Consider the following 21,512-nt stretch of genomic DNA (forward strand, 5'->3'; position numbering starts at 1 on the left):
TTATTAAAATAATGAGATGTTAAAAATAAATTATGAATTTATAACATTATAATATTTGTAAGAAAGAGAATAGTTAATTATTATATTTATTTCCTAAAAATTATAAGAAAATTTATTATTTATAACATAAAATGAGTGATAAATTCAATGGAACTCAGTTGAATATATAAATTAACACTCTTAAATATGACATGAAACCGTTGAATTTAGTGCCACTTGAGCCATTGAATTATATCTGACTTACCAAATTTAACTTTAAATATAACAATCACTACAAAAAAAATGGCTAAATACAACCGCCCAAAAAACGGTTGTATTTAGTTAAATACAACCGGATCCGGTTGTATTTAAGTAATTACAACCATTTTTTGGGCCGGTAGTAAATGCTCGAGTCATAATCAGTAGACCGGTCGTATTTAGTATAGGAGCGGCTAAATATGACCTCTTAAATTCGACCGAAAGCGGTCAAATCTTTTTCACCTAAATTTTGAAAATCCCGCCCAAAAAATTAAATTTTTGAAAAAATTTAAAAAGTCCGCCTAAACTATAAATTCGACTGTATACGGTTGAAAACATTGTTATAAATTCGACCTATTGCGGTCGAATTAACGAGCATCAGATTTTAAAAAAAAAATCTCACCGGAAAATTTTCAGTTTCCGGTGAGCTTCGATCACCGCCATTGTTCATTTACTATTTTCTTTTCAGTGGCTTCTTCTTCACCTCTAGCAGCAACTCAAACTTAAATTCCTCTCCATTTCCTCCTTTTTCACTCCATCCACCGCCATCTCCTTCGGTGACACTTCATTCCCAATTTCCCCCAAACCACATCCCCCTTAACTTCCTTAACACTAAACCGACTATACATCATCCCAACAACCTATTCCCCTCTTTAACTTCACCCTTCCTCCTCTAATCCCCACACTTTCCATAAGCAGCCAACATCATATTATTAAACCGAACATCCAAAATCTATCCCACATTTCACCACTCTCGAATGCATCACCTTCGTCGTCCTCAAATCCCCACAATTCCCACACGCATCCAAAATCTTCACAAACAAAAACTCATCCTGAACAACACCCTCCTCCATCTCACAAAAAAGCTCCAAAACTTCACCCCACCTCTTCTCCTTCGAAACCCCACCAATCATAGCAGGCCAAGTAAACAAACCCCTCTCACGTAATTCATCAAACATCTTCCGTGCATCATCAATAAACCCACATTTTGCAAACATACCAACCAATTTAGTCTCAATAAATGAATCGACATCACCCAACAAATGCAAACTCCCATAAAGCTTACGACCCAACTCAATTGAATTACAACTTCCTTGGTGCCTATAGATGGGTACATAGAAGAAGACATGTTGGTTTGTAGTAATAAATATTTTCTATTTGTGTGTATATTTATTTCTGTAGGTGTTTGTTGTGATTTGATGAGGATGAAGAAGGCGTTTGAAGGGTTTGAGAAAAGATGGAAAGGGGGGGAGAGGTGGACGGCGACAACAGGGGAGGACAGGGGCCGTACGGTTTTAAGTTAGAAAAATATTATTTTTTAGTTTATTTATAAAATATAATACTCACCGTTGGATTATCTTTTGATACTTAAATTTGGTACGTTAGATCTAAATCACGCGGATTGCTGACGTGCCAAGCTAAATACGACCGCAATCAATTGAATTTAGGAGTGTCAATTTATAAATTCACTTCATATATTGCATATTTTTTGTTATGAAAATTAAAATATGGATAAATTCTATAAAAAGTAATGTAATTTGTTAATTTTTTTCTTAAAATATTTTAATTTTATAATTCATTTTAACAACTCACTATTATAATAAAAAAATTGAAATTATGATTTTTATCAATTTTATGATAAATTCTATTAAAAAGAATGTGCGGTGAAATTTAGAATTATGTTTAATTATATATTATATGTTAAAATAATTGATATCTAATGACTAATTCTTTTATCTTTTCAAAAAAAATTATCATATCACTAAAATTTCAAGATTTATATATTATATTGATATGATTAAAATTTTAGAAAAAAATAAATATATTCGGTTTGCCTTTTTAATAGTCAAAGTATAGTTTGACCAGTACTTCTAACTAGTGTTTAATCTCATATTGATGTTTCGATATTTTTAAAAATATGAATGAATGATCCAACCGTACGGATGTCAAAATCAGTATATTTTAGTGATATGACAAAAAATTTTGAAAAAAATAAATATATCTGGTTTGCTTTTTTAACCGTGAACTAGTAATTTGACTCGTACTTCTAACTAGTGTTTAATCCCATATTGATGATTCGTAATTTTGAAAAATATTAATGAATGATCCAACCATACGAATGTTAAGATTTGTATATTTTAATGATATGACAAAATTTTTTAGAAAAAATAAATATATTTGGATTGCCTTTTTAATAGTCAAAGAGTAGTTTGATCAGTACTTCTAACTAGTGTTTAATCTCATATTGAAGTTTCGATATTTTTAAAAACATTAATGAATGATCCAACCGTACGGATGTCAAGATCGGTATATTTTAGTGATATGACACATTTTTTTGAAAAAAATAAATATATTTGGTTTGCTATTTTAACAGTTAACTAGTAATTTGACCCGTACTTCTAACTAGTATTTAATCTCATATTCATGATTCTATATTTTTAAAAATTTTAATGAATGATCCAATCACACGGATGTCAAGATCTGTATATTTAGTGATATGACAAAAATTTTAGAAAAATATAAATATATCTGGTTTTCCTTTTTAATAGTCAAAGAGTAGTTTGACCAGTACTTCTAATTAGTGTTTAATCTCGTATTGATGTTTCTATATTTTTAAAAATATTAATAATTTATCCAACCATACGGATGTCAAGATCTGTATATTTTAGTCATATGACAAAAATTTTAGAAAAAAATAAATATATTCGATTTGCCTTTTTAATAGTCAAAGAGTAGTTTGATCAGTACTTCTAACTACTATTTAATCTTATATTGATGTTTCGATATTTTTAAAAATATTAATGAATGATCCAAACATACGGATGTCAAGATCAGTATATTTTAGTGATATGACAATTTTTTTTGAAAAAAATATATATATTTGGTTTGCTTTTTTAACAGTCAACTAGTAATTTGACACGTACTTTTAAATTGTGTTTAATCCCATATTGATGATTCGATATTTTTAAAAATATTAATGAATGATCCAACCGTACGGATCTGTATATTTTAATGATATGATAAAAATTTTAGAAAAAATTAATATATTTGGTTTGCCTTTTTAATAGTCGAAGAGTAGTTTGACCAGTAATTTTCTGCCATTTTTAAAAATAATTCGACCGAAATCGTTTGAATTTAGTACAAAATTCATTGCCGGGAAAATTCCCTCCATTTTTTAGCAAGGTTAAATTCGACCGAATGCGGTTGAATTTAGGAGCACGGCTAAACTCAACCATATACGGTTGCATATAAATATGACTATATTTATTCAGTTGTAATTACTAAGGCTAAATTCAACCGAATGCGGTTGAATTTAGGAGCACGTCTAAACTCAACCGTACATGGTTGTATATAAATACAATTGTATTTATTCGGTTGTAATTAGTACTAAATTCAACCGCGTAAATACGACCATATATAAATATGACCACATGCGGTTATATTTAGCCGCGCCCTTAATTTCAACCGGAAACGGTTTAATTTGATGTCGGTTGTATTTGTACGATTGTATTTAACCTTGTTTTCTTGTAGTGAATCCAACAAATGTGTTCACATTTTATAAAAAAATAAAAATATAATCAATAACCCCCACCCCACCCCACCCCCTTCTTTCACTCACATAGGTTGCCCTTTCTATTTCTCTCACCTTCACCAAACCCCTCTCTTTTGTTATATTTTAGGGGCAAAAAATCCACTTCTTCTCCCCCCTCTCCCCTCCCGTAGATAATTTTATGAAAATTTTTATTTACTTGATTTGATACAAATTTGTAGTTGTTATAATGACTAATAATTAGCATGACAAGAAATAAACCTGTGCCAGGTTGTAGTACAATAAATTCATTATGTTATTCATAGTATTTGGTGTTCCTCCAACAGCTAAAGGTTTGAGAGGCCCCCTCTTGGATTAATACAAAGGTCAAAATCAAAATCCCTCTGATTTATGCATTATTTATACAAATCTTACAGCAACATGCCCACATTTTGCTGCCGTCGGATCTCAAAAAGGATTCGACCAAACAGAGCAATAAGAAATTGTCGCTTCTACTTGTGTTTAGATGGAACCGGAGAAATTGTCGATCATCCACTTAACGGTCAAGATTAGATAAAAAGTTAAGCATATACGATGAAAGTGCTTACTGTAGGTACCTAGTTGTGTAAGTGTATACAGGGTATGTGTTATGTTATGTGTATTTTATTATTTCTAAATATTCATTTCTGTTGAAACTTTATTTCTAATGAACCAAAGATTGTAGGAGGAAAAAAAAGTATACAACACTATAAATTGAGGTTGATAGTAATAAGAATAAAACAAAAGGAATCAGAAGGATGAGTTCTAGAGTGAGAAGCTCCTCCTTCTCTATAGAATTTCAATTTTCCGCCTAGCTATTACACAGATCTAATATCCAGTGCATGTTATTATCCAGCAGTCCTTCCTTCCTTTTCTTCAACCTGAATTTTCTTCTAACCTTCTTCTCGGTCACTTTATTCACTTACTCTATACACGCTCTGTACTTTCTGCTTCCCCCCTCATTACCTACATTTCAACACCCATATTTCATATCTTCTTGATTCTTCATGGGGTCCCGGAATTCTGAAAACTCCGGTAGCATGAACTTGGAGGAATTTTCTAATTTCATTGGACACAACTACGTGGCTCCCCCTTTGCTAGCTCTTCCAGCAATTGATCATCAAGTATTCTTGGCAGAAGCTGCTCGAAATAGTGAGTGGTCACTACTACAGCTCAAAGAATTTATGGTGAAACTAGATTAATCTTGGATGGTGGTTCTACCAGGAATGACTCTGGCCCTAGCAAGGATAACTCCCCAAAGGGTTCCACTAAATTTTCAGCCTTTATGGCAACTAAGAATCCATGTACAGTTCTTACTAACCCCCCTACCTTGGAAGATTTACATGATAGTGTCTCTGTGCAAAATGGTATACTTACATTTTATGTTCCAAAGGAGATTGTGTTTGAGTCTGGTGCAAGCACGGAACCTTTACCAAATTATGATGCTAATACTGGAAATAAGAATACCAGGAGTTCTATTGTAACTAAGAGCATTCCTTCTAAGGAACCCACACCTAATGATGATGCAAAAATTACTGTTCATGAGGATGGTTCGGCAACAGTTAGACCACCTAAGGATTTTCTTGCCAATGCTCGTAAAAATTGGAGTACTAGTATCATAGGGCATTTCATTGGGGGAAGTTTCGATTTTCATTTTATACGTGAGCAAGCTTTCAAGTATTGGAAAAATCATGGCTTGAGCAGAGTGTTTTATAGCTCCAAGGGCTATTTAACATTCAAATTCAATTCTGAGAAGGAGGAGCATGATGTTCTTAACCTAAATTCAGTTGTTATGGGGGGTTGAACTCTTTACTTACTACCTTGGACGGATGCTAACAAATTCAAGAAAAATGTCATAGAATTAGTTCCTTGTTGGTTGAAACTGGAAGATGTTCCACATTCATATTGGTCTCGGAATGGTCTTACTCACATTGCAAAGGCAGTGGGTTTGCCATTGAAATTTGATGAAATAACTGCAAGATTTGGACCCACTAAGTATTCATCTATTCAGGTGATGTTGTCCTATTCTAGCCCAAGGTCAGACTTTGTTTGGGTGCCAGTTCAAAATGAGTTTGGTGAGGAGGAATTAGTCAAGGTTTACATAGTTTACCCACAGTAACCTTACTCTTGCAGCCACTGTAAAGCATTTGGGAACTCCTTCTCGAGGTGTCCTCATAACCCTAATGTTGTCGAACCGTATCCTAGACCAAGACCGGGGGGAGCTACTTAGGGTGCTTCAAAATTGGCAAAGAAAATTCAGCCTTCTAATAAATTAGCCCAAGTACAACATGATGGTCCTAGTGCTACTACTAATGTAAACAATGAAGATATTAACCCTGTGGTTTTTGGTGAATTCTTGGGCTGTGATCTGGTTTTGGATGGTGATCAGACTCTTGAAGATGTTCAGCAACAGGAAGGAAACATAGATAATGTTGACAACTTAGAGGAATTTGACAGGGAATCTGGCAAATAAATTGACACCAATGATTTGGTAAATACTTCGACTCAGTTGGAGGAACAAACGGTGGGAACTCTTTTATTAGAATCCACTACCAATAATGAGGGCACAATTGTTGACAATATTGCAGCAAAATCACCAGGTTAAAAAAGAAGAAGAGGTCGTAGCAAGGATGCTACACGAGTGATAACTATACTTGCAGCACCCGCAGCACCTGCAGTATGCACAGCACCTGCACCTGTAGTAGTTGTTGCACCAAAAGCACACATTGTCATTGAACTTAAAGCTCCAAAGTCTGATTTAATCGGTGAAGATGGATTTACAAAGGTGGTAAACAGGAAAATTTCAACACAAAAGGGGCATCAACAAAGATTGTAAAATTTTATTCTATCTAATAAAGTTAACCATCAACAAAGCCTCTCATAAAAAAGATTGTAAAATTTTATTCTATCTAATAAAGTTAACCTCCTGGGAGTTTTAGAAACTAAAGTCAAGAGTGGTAATGCTATGGGTATTTCGAAGAAAATTTGTAGGGACTGGAAATGGTTATTTAACTATAATCATCATTACAATGGTCGTGTATGGGCTGGTTGGAATCCCAGTGTGTGGGATATTTCTATTCACTCGATGTCTAGCAAGGTTATTACTTGTAATGTTATTTTTCTAGAAAAGAACATCTCCTTTTTAGTATCGTTTGTGTATGCTTTTAATAATGCAATAGACTGAGTTCCTCTATGGGATTATTACTTGGCTTTGAGTAATACTACATCACCTTGGTGCCTCCTTGGTGATTTCAATTGTGTTACTAGTCTTGGTGAAATTTCTAGTAGCAGGGAACATTGGATGCAAGCAATGCAAGCATTCAAAGATTGTCTTGCTAACTGTGGCCTTGATAATGTGCGTATAATGGGGGATATTTTTACTTGGACCAACAAGCGTCAAAATAACCCTGTGCTAAAACGCTTAGTTAGAATGATAGCTAATGGTCATTGGTTCAATTCTTTCACCGAGGGAAATGTTTTTGTCAAACCTCGTGGCATCATGGACCACAATTCCATCTTTTTTGAAGATCCAATGCAACTTCAAAAGCTCAACAAACATTTTCAGTTCTTTAACTTCATGGCCGATATTCCTGGGTTTCATGATGTTATTGAAAAAGCCTGGTCTTTACAATGCTCAGGCCCTTGCTATAATCGTTTTGCTTCCAGGTTAAAAGAAACCAAAGTTTTTCTTAGACAGCTTAATAGGGATCATGGAAATGTATCTTCTAATGTCCTGATAGCAAGAGCTAATCTAGAGGATATCCAAATGTGTATGATCAATAATGGAGATCCCACCCTTCTTACTTTGGAAAAAGACCTCATTATCAAGCTCAATATGGCTCTTGTCGAGGAGGAATCTTTATTTCTTCAAAAATCTAGAGTGAAGTGGATGGGGCTTGCAGTTGGAAATAACTCTTGTTTCCTCAAACAATGTAAAACAAAGTTGAATTATAACAAGGTGCTAGCTCTTGAGGATTCGGGAACCATGATGCAGGGCCAGTTACCGTGTGCTAACTTAGCAATCAATTACTTCAAAAACATGTTGGGGCCCGAGATTGGTCACTCTCGTATTGATTTGGAGCCTGTGGATTGCAAGGTCCTTACTGAGGCCCATGCTACTTTTCTTTGTGCTCAAGTTACAGATGCTATTATTCTTGATACCTTGAAGAAATTGAAGAAAAATAAGGCTCCCGGGCCTGATGGATTTAATGTCAATTTTTTTTTGATACTTGGAGCACCACAGGGCCTGATTTCTGTTCTTGAGTAAAGAATTTTTTTGAGACTGGGTTTCTTCCCTCAGGTATAAACTCAACATTCATCTCCCTTAATCCTAAAGTAGATTCGCCCACTATTATGAGTGATTTTCGCCCTATCTCCCTTTGCACTATTATGTATAAATGCATATCCAAAATCATAGCAGCAAGGCTCAAATTAATCATGCCTTCTACATTGATATTGCTCAATCTGCATTTATTCCGGGGAGGTCTATATCTGACAACATATTGCTTGCTCAAGAATTATTATGTCGCTATGATAGGGACACATGCTCCTCTAAGTGTGCACTCAAGATTTACCTTCATAAGGCATTTGATTCTTTAAACTGGGACTTTATTATGGTTGTTTTGTCTAGGCTTCATTTCCCAGATATTATTATCATGTGGATCAAAGCGTGTCTTTGCACTACTCGCTTTTCTGTAAAGCTCAATGGTGTTATTCACGAGTATTTTCCAGGGTCTAAGGGCATTCGCCAAGGGGATCCAATGTCTCCTTATAACTTCGCCATGTGTATGCAAATATTGTCCAGCATCCTCAACGAAGTCCCTCAGGATTTCAAATATCATTGGTGTTGCAAAGTAATAGGCCCCACGCACCTATTTTTTGTTGATGGCATTCTCTTTTTCTCTCATGGATCCCGTAATTCGGTTATGCATATTATGTATTTGATTGCTAAATTTTCCTCTTAGAGTGGTCTATCTCCTAGCATCCATAAAAACAACGGCTTTTTAGGCAACTGTGATCCTGATTTTATTGAGTGGTTTGATTCCTTGTTGATTTCTTGTTGAACCGATGTTACCATACTTTTCTTTAAAGTGACCAAATTAAAGTTTTAGCAACCATTTTCACCATAAGTGCCCAAAATCTAAGTCATTCACTACCGTCTGCTTCAACATCGGTCGATTTTGCACAATAGATTTGATTATTCATTTTCGGCCTACTGTTATATACATGATCAAATATAATATATAGCTTTTTTGTGTCTATAAACCATTGCAAATTGGTCATAAATAATTCTACATTTCTGACCAACCTTTTCCAACCAAAATATAGGTCGGTTAGTGGGAAATAGTTGTGAAGTGGATTTCCACCGCGGTATTTGGGGTCACATGTTAAGATATCCAAATCTTTTAAACAATTAAAAATTTTTGTCAATCAAGGTCACTTTACGTTTTATTTCCACCCATTGGGTCAAAACAAACCCCGTTTTAAAAGACCGATTATATTGGTCATTCGACGGTCAGTTTTGCACTCATTTCCAACGTACAAGGGCAAATTGCGACCAATTTTTTCGGTTATTTATGACACTTTTTTCTTGGAGTGAGAATTTATTTGAAGTTCTTCGTCTAAAATTAATAAACTAAACATTGAACATAATGTATTGTTGGCGGAAGAAACAAAGTCCTAGTTTCCATGATATTATTTGTGAAAATAAAATAAACAAAATATCATGAATGACATATAGCGTGAAAATAAAGCATACATAGTATTTATGGTACCCTATCAAAAAATAGTATTTATGGTATTCTATGTACTGCTAAAATTATGATGGACATGTGTCCAAGTGATGAATGTAGTTTATCATAATTATGTATCCACGTCATGAAACTTTCTTATTAAACCTAAGGTGAAAACACGTAAATAATATGGTAATTAAGAAATTAAGAAATGAATATAAAACATAAATGAATACTATTTTCTTATATTTGCCCTTGAACTTGCTGCAGATTTTATTCTTGGCCTTGAGACTGTCCTTCTTGGACGTTGAATGTTTGGTATTTTCCTTGGTGTTGTTTTTGATATTGTTCTACAGGAAGAGTGTTGGGCATATCTTTTTTTCTTGTTTAGACCATTCTTTGATACAAGCCCGACCTTGAACTTGTGACTATCTTTCTTGCAGGATGAATGATGTCACTGGGCTCGATTATTGTTCAGTATGTGATTTAAGGTGGTACCCATGTATAAATCCACATAGCATAAATTAATTTTGTTGTCCGCTAATTTGATGAATAATACATAGCAGATGTTAGACCAGTTATATAAAATTATCAAGAGAAATGAATTGGTTATGAAATTCTAAATAACCCTGTATTAAATTAAATTATGCTAAATAAAGTTTTTGTTCATATTCACGATCTAGAACTAGATATATTTATAAGTTAACATTCATTTAACTAAATTACTAACAATACCTACATATAATCATTATTTCCAAAAGTTAAAAAACCCTTATTTTTGACTAGATCTGTATTTTACCTTCACTAACATCATAAGTTACATCAAACAATAAACCATGACTAAAGAGTTTATTTGGAAACTACAAAATAACATTAATAGTTTTTCAGAAATGCACCTTAATTATTTGATTATTGTCAATAAAATTTTTCACCCATAACTTATATTATTATGTGACATTAAAGTTGAATAATTTTAAAATATCACTAAATATTGTTATATTAGAAAAATCTGAAACCATCCGGAGATGTTCATAATGTAGAGTGACTATTCTTCTTCACTGGCATCTAGCATTTGCTTCATGGAAAAGTTCTAGTACTATTTCCTCTGACCGAGATCTTTGGGGATGATTCTGTACTACTGCTGCCCTTGGAGAAATTTTTTTCTCATCATCTACAACCAACGTCTTTCAAACAAAACTGTACCATCTTAGCTAGTGTAACATCCCAGTCCCACAGCAATAAGATTAAAATTTGTTGTTCAGTTTATAAGGCAAAGTATTATTACTATGTGCAACAACAAATTATGATCTTTTGGGATCCTGTGGTGGGCTTGCTGTTTACCCAAATTGGCTGCATTTGTGATAGCAGTCTTCGACTTATTTCAGACTCAGAATCAGGATTGGACCCAGTTTTCAAAAATACCCAAGATTTGACCGAGGTTGTCACATATGGTAAAAGAGCTGACTCTCTAAATCTTGATTCGTTAGGTTATCGAAGGTGGGAAGACAAAGGCTGGTGGTATTATCTTAAAATGGATTGAGATTCTGAGGTGGGGACATGACGTCAGTCGGTATTATCCCATAATGGATATAGATGTATAATCTTGTTCCTATGGGCTATTCATTTAAACCTTATGAGAATGTTAAAAGTTTAGGTAGGGGAGCTTGTAACATCCTAATCCCACATCAATAAGATTTGGGACTTTTGTTCAATTTATATGGTAAAGTACTACTACTATATGCACCAATAAATCATGATCTTTTGGTGGCCTATGGTGGACTTGTTGTTTATCCAAGTTGGTTGTAATTAGGATAACAAGCTTCTAATTATTTCAGACTCGCAATCGGGACGGGACCCGGTTTTGAAAAATGCTCAGGATTTTACCCGAGTTGTCACAGTCTACATATTTTTAGGAAGACCCGTGACATTAATAAAATTATCGATATTGAAAAATTATCAACATCAATTACCTAATCTAGAAACTCAACAACTCCCTGAGACCCTCAAATAATGGTATATTAGCTCTTACAGTATCATTGTCATTAGGCGAATTTCCCATGGTCGAATGTGAGCTAAATGATATAAATTAGGGTTTTGAGACAATTATACATCGATATGGAAGAAATTTCAACAGTAACAGCAAGATCGTTACCGACTTGCTCTGATACCATGAGAGAATTCACGAATATTAATCAATCTGGTTCCATAATTGCAGATCAGAGATGAAGATCCAGAGATAATGTATAGACATAATATGTTATATGTATATTTATAATATGAAAGTCATTAATCAGAAGAGAAGTCAATTGAGTCTCACTGTACAATCTGATCTTATCTATATACAAAACTTAGTTTGTTAAACTAAGTTTCCCGCCAAAATAACCAACTCTAAAATGTGTAATTGTAATTTAAATATATTCATTTATTCCAATACAACTAAAGTCAAGTATGCAATGTATTTCTTATTAACTTTACAGACTATTAGGCTAAATGGGATGGGATATGGTGCAACTCATTCTAAGCATTCTTGTCAATCTTCAGCCTTTATAGAATAAGAGAAGAAAATTTTAGAAAATAATCATGGGTTAACTGGCTAACCCAAATGATATTTTCTGCCTCGAAAGACTCTATTTTTATCTATTTTACTTCTATAGTGCTTGTTTTTTGTTATTCATTTTGGATATTAATGTATCGTGAAAACCTCCAAAACTGTTGTTAAAGTTATCGTAAACTCTCGAAGATCTTCTTTCTTAATTGGATCTTCCAAAGTAAATTAGGTAATAAAAAAAGACAGGAAAAACCCTTCCATAATTCTTATTGACACACAACAAAATCCTAGAAAAAATAAGAGCTAATTCTCAAAATAACTATTACATTGGGAATCCTTACACACCTTAAAGTCTAGAAGACATTGAATCCACAAGGAAGAATTCTTAAATCCACAAGAAAGAAAAGAGAAAAATCTTTTAGTTTTATGTCCGGATGCAAAACCATAAAATAAAATAAAAAAATCTAAATTAGAATTGAATATTAAATAAAAAAGGAAGATAATATGGTCATCAATATTAACCTTCAAAGTCTCTAAATGCTACATGCCAAAATATGTTGTATTTCTTTAGTTTTATATGAGCATACAGTCCAAAAACAACATGATCACCCAATGCTACTATATTGTTCTCGTTGTGCTATTATTGTCATTAATTGTTTATAATTACCCCACGGTCACTGACATGATCATGCTTTAATTCTAGCTTAGCCTTCTTGCCATTCTTTGCGACCTCGAATCACAACAACAACTCTGTTACGTCAGATTTTATGCTTTATAGTATTTTTTGTTAAGATACACTGACAATACCTTGACCATGGAAATGCATCTATATGAAGAGATAGAATTCTTTGGAAAAGAATTAAGTAAACACTATTTTTTTAGAAGACGAGTAGCCTCTAAGTGATTATGAAATTACATGGGATAAACAATTCTTTCATTTTATTTCTCCTTAATATGTTGAAATATATATAGACTCTGCCATTTTAGCCTAGTGAATAATTTTTCATAAAGAGGTAATTGTAAATAGAAGTTTTAATATACCCTAGTTGCTTAAAGACTCCAATCAACAATTGAATGATTTGAGTTTCATGGAAATAGAAGCACAAACTGAGATGAATGAAATAGAGGGGGAGTCATTGGTTACCATTATCATGCTATTAGAACAACTTCACATACTCTACTCATGTATATCTTGATAATACTATTTTAAAGTACTCAACATTTTTATTCGAGAAGTATAATCCATAAGTACAAAAAAAAAGTTATTGTGTAACTATAACCGAGAATCGCATATTTTAGATTTAAATATTGCATAGTCAATAATATTTATTATATTCATAATTTGAATGATTTTTATTGGGTATAAAATATTACTATACATACTTAAAAATTCAAGTTCTAAGCACTTGGCAATCACATATGTTATCGAACATTTATTTATGATTTTAATAGGAAAATTGGGGTATTTAATTTATTTATTTTGAAAGAAAATTCAAAGCCTCTAGATGAGTTCATGAAATTTAAATTAATGATGAAAAAAAGTGGCTAGAATTTTGTAGATAAGTAGTTGAGAGAAAAGGGAACCGCTATACTTCAAGCTTATTTAAAGGCTTATATGTGGCACATGGAATCAATGTCAAAGAAAAAAGGGGAAGGCCTTTTGACTCGATAATCTAGTAACAAAGAATTTAATCCGTTATTCTTCTATTCTATCATTCTAATATTGAAGATAATAACTCCTCACACAATATAGTTAGGGTTGCAAATCAATATAATGGTTCATGAACAAAATTCGGGATCAACCTATTTAAATGAAACTCAGTTCAATTCATTTCCATAAAAGAGATGATCTTGAACATGAAATCAAGTTCAGATGAGTAAATGAGCTGAGACGCTCTTTCTCTTTGTTCGGTTCGGACTCAGCTGATTTAGCTTGGAATTGGCTCGGACGATCTACTCGAACTCGACTAACTCAACTCAGATAAAAATAATAAAAAATTATTAATCATAAAATACATATTTTTATCACCATTTATTAATAATTTAATTAATTCAAAAAAAGAGTATGTTTCTAAATTAAATACCTAGCTTTTCCCCAAGGAAACTATTCAACATTTTTATCACGAGGTAATTTATAATTTTTAAAAACCAAATTTATGTAAAAACATTTGAACTTAATAAAATTTCGACATCAAAATTTTAAAAAGTAATATAGGATTTTTAAAATTATAAATATCTCAATAATTTAAAATAATAAAACTGGTATGTTCTTAAACTCGGCCCGACTCGGCTCAGCTCGTCTTAAAAAACCTAACCTCGTCTCGGTTCGAACAAAACTTGACTCGGCTCGGTTCATTTTTATGTCTAATAATAGTTGAAAAGATAGTTTAACTTTTCAACAAAAAAATCAATAAATTCCCAGGTCGACACTATTGATAAAGTAGCGTAAATAATAATAATTCTAAATAAGCACCAAAAAATGTGACGTCCAGATAATAACTTTGATTCAATAGTACACATACCTTTGATTATTCTTTTTTTAAAAAAAAACTTTAGAATAAATTAAGTCGAACAAGGTCATGGAAGCCAAAATTGGTACAGTGAAGGAAAATAACACTTAGGTACAAATACTTTCTAGAAAACATAATTAGGAAATGATCAATGCCAAAACAATGTGTTAAGCTAAAGTTTTGTGCATATAAATAAATTTGATGAAAATAAAAGGGTTTTCCACAATTGTGATATAGATTCTGAGAATCATCATCGATGGTGATATGTTTGTAATCAAAAGAGGAAGTGTAAGTGTATCTCGGAATCACTTAATTTTGTTAAAAAACTTTTTAGGATCATTATAATCAATCCAGTGGATTGTTACTAGATTGGTCAAAATAGAAGTATTTTTAAACTATGTACTCATGGAAGTAGTTTTTATTCGTTCCCTTTCTGATGGTGAAAAGACACGGTAAAGTAAGTGTCGTACAACTTATATAGGAGGTGTATATATATATCTATTGACCCAGACTTGAATTACCATGTACTTTCACCAGAATTTCTTGGCGAACCCAGGAAAACTTATTACACGGGTACTCGGTTAAAAAATACTTCCATTATTAATGTTCTGGTAAAGACTTAATGACTTGATCACATGGATAGACCCTAAGCAACTTTTTTTTACCCAATAAGTAATTTTGAGATACACTCATATTTCTTCTTTCGATTATCGATATCGTTATATATTTCACTCCTAGAATCCATATTATATTTAACTATGACACCAATCTTTCCATAAAATATATTACTACACAAAAGTCCCGATCTCATTATTTTGGAACTAAATTCTTATACATATTTATGTCATGTCTTTATAAAATTATTTTATATAGTAGTTATAAAGTGAAAATTCGTAATAAACTGTTAAAAAAATAAAAATATACTATAATGAAAATTCTAGTGATTGGACATTTATAATTTTATAATTCTAGGTCTAAAGTTTAAAGAGGTTGAATGGTTTGAGTAATCATTGAGAAAATAGGAAAGTAGAGTGTTTTTACTACTATTAAGAAGTAGCAGACTCATTTTTGATTGACGGTGGTTGAAAATATTCTACTACACCGTTAAATATGATTATAATAGCATTCTTATCTTATTAACACTAAAAATCATCAAAATATACTTCTCCATCCTCACTCATACTAAAAAAAATAATAATAGTGAAATGAAACACTAAAACTAAACATAATTTAATTATTTATTAATAAGAAAATTATAAACCGATCCCCATCTCTAAAAAAAGATGAATCTCCCTCATAAATCTAATATTTATATTTACATCATTGTCTTTTTACTCATTTCATACCCAGAAGCGCGTAGCCTTTTCTTTCGCAATTATAGGTGGCCACCGTGCACGAACACTTTTAGTGGCTGTAGATGAGACATTAAAGTGTTGATCCTTACTTTACTCATCTTGTGTTGTCCACATTATAGACCAATCAAATATTAAACCTTAAACTACTTGTATTGTACTACAATTACATACTTTGTCATGTAGTATAATATCATGCAATATTATCAATAAAAAATACATAGTTCTGCACTGATAAATTGTTTAACAGGTTTGATTGGTGTACGTAGAATATTTGCTGACTTATCTAATTTTTTACATCCAAACATAATCATATACAAATTATAATATCCTAATTTTTTTCCTTCATTGTATTTTATCCACTCTTCTCATATAGTGCATCTCTCTCCCACTCCCTCCATATATATCTCTCTGTGTGCCTACATATATTTTACATATCGACATTATAATGGATATAATTCAATAAGGTCAGGTAAGTATGATCAGAGAATCACAGTGTATATACATACACATGCTTATGAGAGAGAGAGGAATGAAGAGAGAGAGAGAGATTATAAATTATGATTGTGCTCAGAGGAAGCATGAGATTTTGCGATTGACTTGTGATGTATTTTTGGGAGATATTATTTTATGATTTTAAAGTGTTTATAGGCACTCTTAGAAATCATACATGTATCTTGATAATTAGCAAAACATATAACATAATTTTGTTAAGTATCTTTGTAGCCTTCAATGGCTAATCAACCTAAGGGATGGATGTTGAATGAGTAGTCAATCAACTGATGAGATTTTTGTAACATTTTTTATGAGATTCTTAAGATAGATAGTGATGGTGTTATTCATTTAGAGATCATGATGACTCGATAGAAAATCGGGAATTGGATGACTAATTGTAAATATATGATGTAATGTAATTCTAATTAAGTTGGTCCTGCAAAGATCATATTGATCACCGGGCCTCATTGTTGGTGGTTTCGCCCCTGATCATCTTGATCCTTCCTTCGTTCATCAATTTTTTCTCTCTCATTATTTTTCATTTCTACCCACTCACCATCTCCAGTATACATACTCAATCTTCCTTTTCGAATAAGGAACTCAATCTCGTCTTTCAACTATCGGTACTCATTGGTGTAATGGCCAGCATCCTTGTGAGATCGAAAATAGTTTCTTGTATCCAACTTGGCAGAATCATCCTTCAAAGGCTTTGGCCAGGAACATCTCTATCCCTTTCAATTTCAATCAGGATCTGACTCTTAGGAGAATTCAGTCTAGCATATTTAGTGAATCTTTTCCTGGGTCCACCCTTCTTTGGTGATGAATCAGAATCTGTGTTAACCCAAGGATACTTATCCTTTACGTTACATTTCTGGTATGTTTTATGCTTCTTTCCACCAGCGGGCTCATTATTTACCACTGTCTTGTTCATACTTTCCTCAACTTGGATATACTTTCCTGCTCTACGTTGGAGTTGTAGCGTGTTCTCTGGTGGACGTTTTGCTAGAGACATTTTAAAGAACATATCATTGGTCCCTTGGTGCAAAGTAATCTTGGCCATCTTATTATCAAGATATGGGACCCTCTTGCTAGAAGCCTCCTCTGTGAAATGATTCAAGTAGTCCCTAAGGGATTCTTTTCCTCCATTCACAATGCACATAAGAGAAGCAGAACTTTTTGTTTGCACCTTCTTGCTGATGAATTATTGGATGAAAGCCTGATTTAATTCTCTGGAGGATCTAATCAAATTCAGGGGAAAATAGTTATACTACCTTTGGGCCATCCCCGATAAGGTTTGAGGAAAAACCCGATATTTAATAGCATCATTCAGGGGTTGCAACATCAGTGAATTAGAGAAAGTGCTGACATGATTTGCCGGATCCCCAGTCCCATCATAGGCTTTTATGGTGAGCATCTTGGACTTCCTTGTGATATTGGTATTCATGATCTCCGCTGTAAAAGATGGCATTTCCTCGAGAGAAATTCGTCATTTTTCTTCTGAGAGTGTCCTCCAAGTCGATGACTTGAGTAACTCCTTTAGTTCCTCTAGCTTGATTTGTTCAAGGTGGCTGTTTAGCCTGACTAATCTGCATATCTCTCTTAAGCCTTAGGATTTCTGCTTCATGAGCATGTATCCTTTTATCAAAAGTCTGGGATGTTACCCCTTGAGTTTTCTAAAGCTCAGGGCGCCTACCTATAACGGGCTCGGGGCGCCTACATCCAACGGGCTCTTTGTCTCTACATCTCCTCCTATGATGAGCATCCTCGTTAGTTGATTCCCCGCTATCCTCAATTATATAGGGTCTAGGAACATCTCGTTCATTATTGATTGGTGGAGGACCTCTATTATAATTAGGATCATTCCATGGTTGCAGTTGAGGCATCAGGGGCAGCCTACTTCCTCCAGTCTCAAAGTATAATGGCATCCCATAGGTGGTGTTTATTGTCCTACGGTGCACAACAGTTGATATCTCAAAACCCGTAGATTGTACCCCAAATGAGCATTCAGAGTTCAGTTTTGAGGGTTCGCCCTAGAGTCGGGATTGGCTGAGATCCATATTGGGGTATGATAGGATTCGTCGTCCCTTGAAAGTAGGTGGGTGAGGTGGAATCTTAATGGAAGATGAGATTGTTTGAGTAGTTCCAGTTGATGCTTTTTCAGGAACGTTATTTCTGCTTCGTATGGTTACCATGGTTGTTGTCTTCTTCTCACAGATGATGCCAAATTTTATGGGTAAAAACTAGTTCGTAATTAATTCTAGGCTTCCTGAGCTCAAGGCCCTTGATTGACTGCTCTCATAGTTCGTGACTCAAATCTGCCTTCACAAGAGGCGCACCTTACTCTATGCCAAGATCAAGTCAAACAAATAGTTTTAATCTATGCGGTGAGACCCCTTATATAGGCATGGATAATCTTGAATTAGGTTCGGGCTAGGAGACTTGGTCAATAAGTCTCAGACCTAGATTGGACTTTGGAGTCCTAGAATACAGGAAGTTGATTCTTTGTCCTTTCATGTTTCCTGGACGCCAAACTCCAAGAAATTATACCCTCAATAGAATATTATTTAATAGTTGATTTTCACAATATTTATTATTTACAAAATTATAAATATTTAAAGTTTCAGACCTTATTTAATGTGCTTTACTTATGGACCATATTAAGTCTAATTAATACAATATTAATTACGCAATTCTGGTTTATTTTATTCCTTATCAATACATATATATATATATATATACACTAAGAATTTTTTTTATAAATTACATATTGTGTTTCTAAAAAATTAAATTTTATTATTTATTTCTATAAAATGTTTAATTTAATTTCTTAAAATTGCTATAAAATGTTTAATTTAATTTCTTGAAATTGCTTATTTCATAAAAAATAGAATATAAATTAGTTATAAAGTTCAAACTTTGAATGATTCTTGTTGACTTTTAACAATTACAGTCTCAGAGTATAATGGCATCCAATATGTGGGGTTTATTGGCCTATGGTGTACCACAATTGACATCTCAAAACCCGTAGATTGTGCAACCAATGCAACGTTCAGAATCCAGTTTTTAGGGTTGACTCCTAGAGTGGGTGTGGTGGAATCCCAATGGCGGATGAGATTGTTTGAGTAGTTCCAATTGATGCTCCTTCAGGAACGTTATTTCCGCTTTATGTGGTTACCATGTTTGAGGGTAAAAACTAGGTTATAATTAATGCTAGGGTTCATGAGCTCTAGGCTCTTGATTGATTGTTCTGGTGTTTCGTGACTCAAATCGGACTTCACAAGATGCATACATTGCTCTATGCCAACGATCAACTCAAAAACGTAGTTCTCATTTGTGGAGTGAGACACCTTATATTGACTTGGCTAACCTTGAATTCGGTTAGAGTTAGGAGACTTGGTGAACAAGTCTCATACTTAGATTGGACTTTGGAGTCTTAGAATACAGAAAGTTGATTCTTTGCTTCAATTCCTTAAATATATATATATATATTTATATTTATATATATTTATATATATAATTATATATATATATTTACACTAAGCAGCTTTTTTTATAAATTACATCTTGTGTTTCTAAAAAATTAAATTATATGTTTAATTTAATTTCCTAAAAATGCATATTTTATAAAAAATTAGAATTTAAATTAGGTATCGAAGTTCAAACTTTTAATGACTCTTGTTGACTTTTAACAATTAGTTGCACTCATTACATCTTGAAATGACTCATATTCAAAATTTATCATTTGAATTGTGTTTTTAGATAACTAAATAAAATAATGAACCTAATTAGGGGTGTCTTTGGTATTGTTGTTGCTGACACAACTATTTGGTAAAATTCAAAAGGTTCTTTTGGAAAAAGTGTTTTGGACCTAAAAACTGACGTTAGAGAAAGCAAGTCCCCCATACTTTTGGGAAAAGCCTCTTTTCAGCTTTTGCGGGAAGCATATGCTGATTTCACCATCAACCCATAACAAAAGCATTATGATTTTTAATTTTTTGCATCAAAACATATACATATTAACCAAACAGATATCTGATTTTTATAACGGCACTTTTTAAACAGAGATAACAAACAAAAGAATTCTTTTTAAACATTAAAAATATATGAGTGAAGAAAAATAACAAACAAATTGAAGAAATATAAAAAATCACTTGACTAATGAAAATTAAGCGGGTGTATTCAATTCAGATTTTAGAGGATTTATAACAATGCATTGATTTTGAATTATTGTTGTTGATTTTGGCTGATTTTATTTTCTATGCGGATTTTAGCGGAGTTGGTAAATAAATCTAGTAGTGTCTTGCTGATTTGTTGATTTGAATATTGATTTCTACAAATGCGTCAAAATCTCTTGAATTTTGCTAAAATTTCTGAAAATATAAAATACACTAGCAAATCCATCAAAATCTACGATTTTAAAAAATACAAAAAATGCATCGACTTTTGAAAACCAAGAGATATTAATGAATTTTTTAAAATCTAAATTTGAATATACTACCGGATTTTAATGGATTTTTTAAAATCTAAATTTAATAACCCGGATTTTAAAAGAATTTTTTCAATCGATATTGAATACCATCATATTTTAAAGGATATTTTAGAATCCAAATTGAATACACTAGAATTTTCTAAATCCAAAAAAATCCTTTAAAATTCCAATATATTACACCCCCTCTAAGAATAAGAAATTTCCAAGAAATTTCCCATATTTTACCAGCGGCCTATATAAGTTGGGGGTTGTTGCACATACGGCATAAACCCAAGATCACCGCCCCCATCGTACCATATTTAAGAACTTCTTAATTCAGTAAATGGCAAATCAATTGAGCTGCGAAGATGATGAGGAGAGCGGATCTGGAGATGACTTCATTCTCCATGTGCTAAAGGTAACAGTAGTTTCTAATGCATTCAATTTTGATTTGATTTTTTAGAAGTTGTCAATTCTAATCTTTGATTATTTTTTTTGTTTCAAATATTCATAGTTTTATCAAGGATTGTTCATCTTACATCAAAAGGGTTGCTAAGGCAGAGAGGCAGAGGAGTGGTTTTTCCATAGTCATATTTATACTC

At 32.9% G+C, this 21,512-nt stretch overlaps 2 protein-coding genes across 2 annotated transcripts; one reads left to right on the forward strand and one right to left on the reverse strand.

The window, feature by feature from the left end:
* Positions 1 to 950: 950 nt before the first annotated feature.
* On the reverse strand, positions 951 to 4,789 carry LOC141680746 (pentatricopeptide repeat-containing protein At1g19720-like). The gene is made up of 2 exons (XM_074486882.1): positions 4,776 to 4,789; positions 951 to 1,338 (listed from the first exon to the last, which is right to left on the reverse strand). The coding sequence occupies exons 1-2, from the start codon at positions 4,787 to 4,789 to the stop codon at positions 951 to 953; spliced, it is 402 nt and encodes a 133-aa protein (XP_074342983.1).
* A 2,326-nt stretch (positions 4,790 to 7,115) lies between these two features.
* On the forward strand, positions 7,116 to 8,072 carry LOC141680747 (uncharacterized). Its single transcript, XM_074486883.1, has one exon. It carries the CDS (start codon positions 7,116 to 7,118, stop codon positions 8,070 to 8,072), a length of 957 nt encoding a protein of 318 aa, XP_074342984.1.
* Positions 8,073 to 21,512: the final 13,440 nt, after the last annotated feature.

The sequence above is a fragment of the Apium graveolens genome, chromosome 8 (assembly GCF_009905375.1).
Source record: "Apium graveolens cultivar Ventura chromosome 8, ASM990537v1, whole genome shotgun sequence".
NCBI classification, from domain to species: Eukaryota; Viridiplantae; Streptophyta; class Magnoliopsida; order Apiales; family Apiaceae; genus Apium; species Apium graveolens.

Bases quoted from the DNA above. Each gene is read 5' to 3' on its own strand.
- LOC141680747 (XM_074486883.1), top strand. From the start codon at position 7,116: ATGCAAGCATTCAAAGATTGTCTTGCTAACTGTGGCCTTGATAATGTG.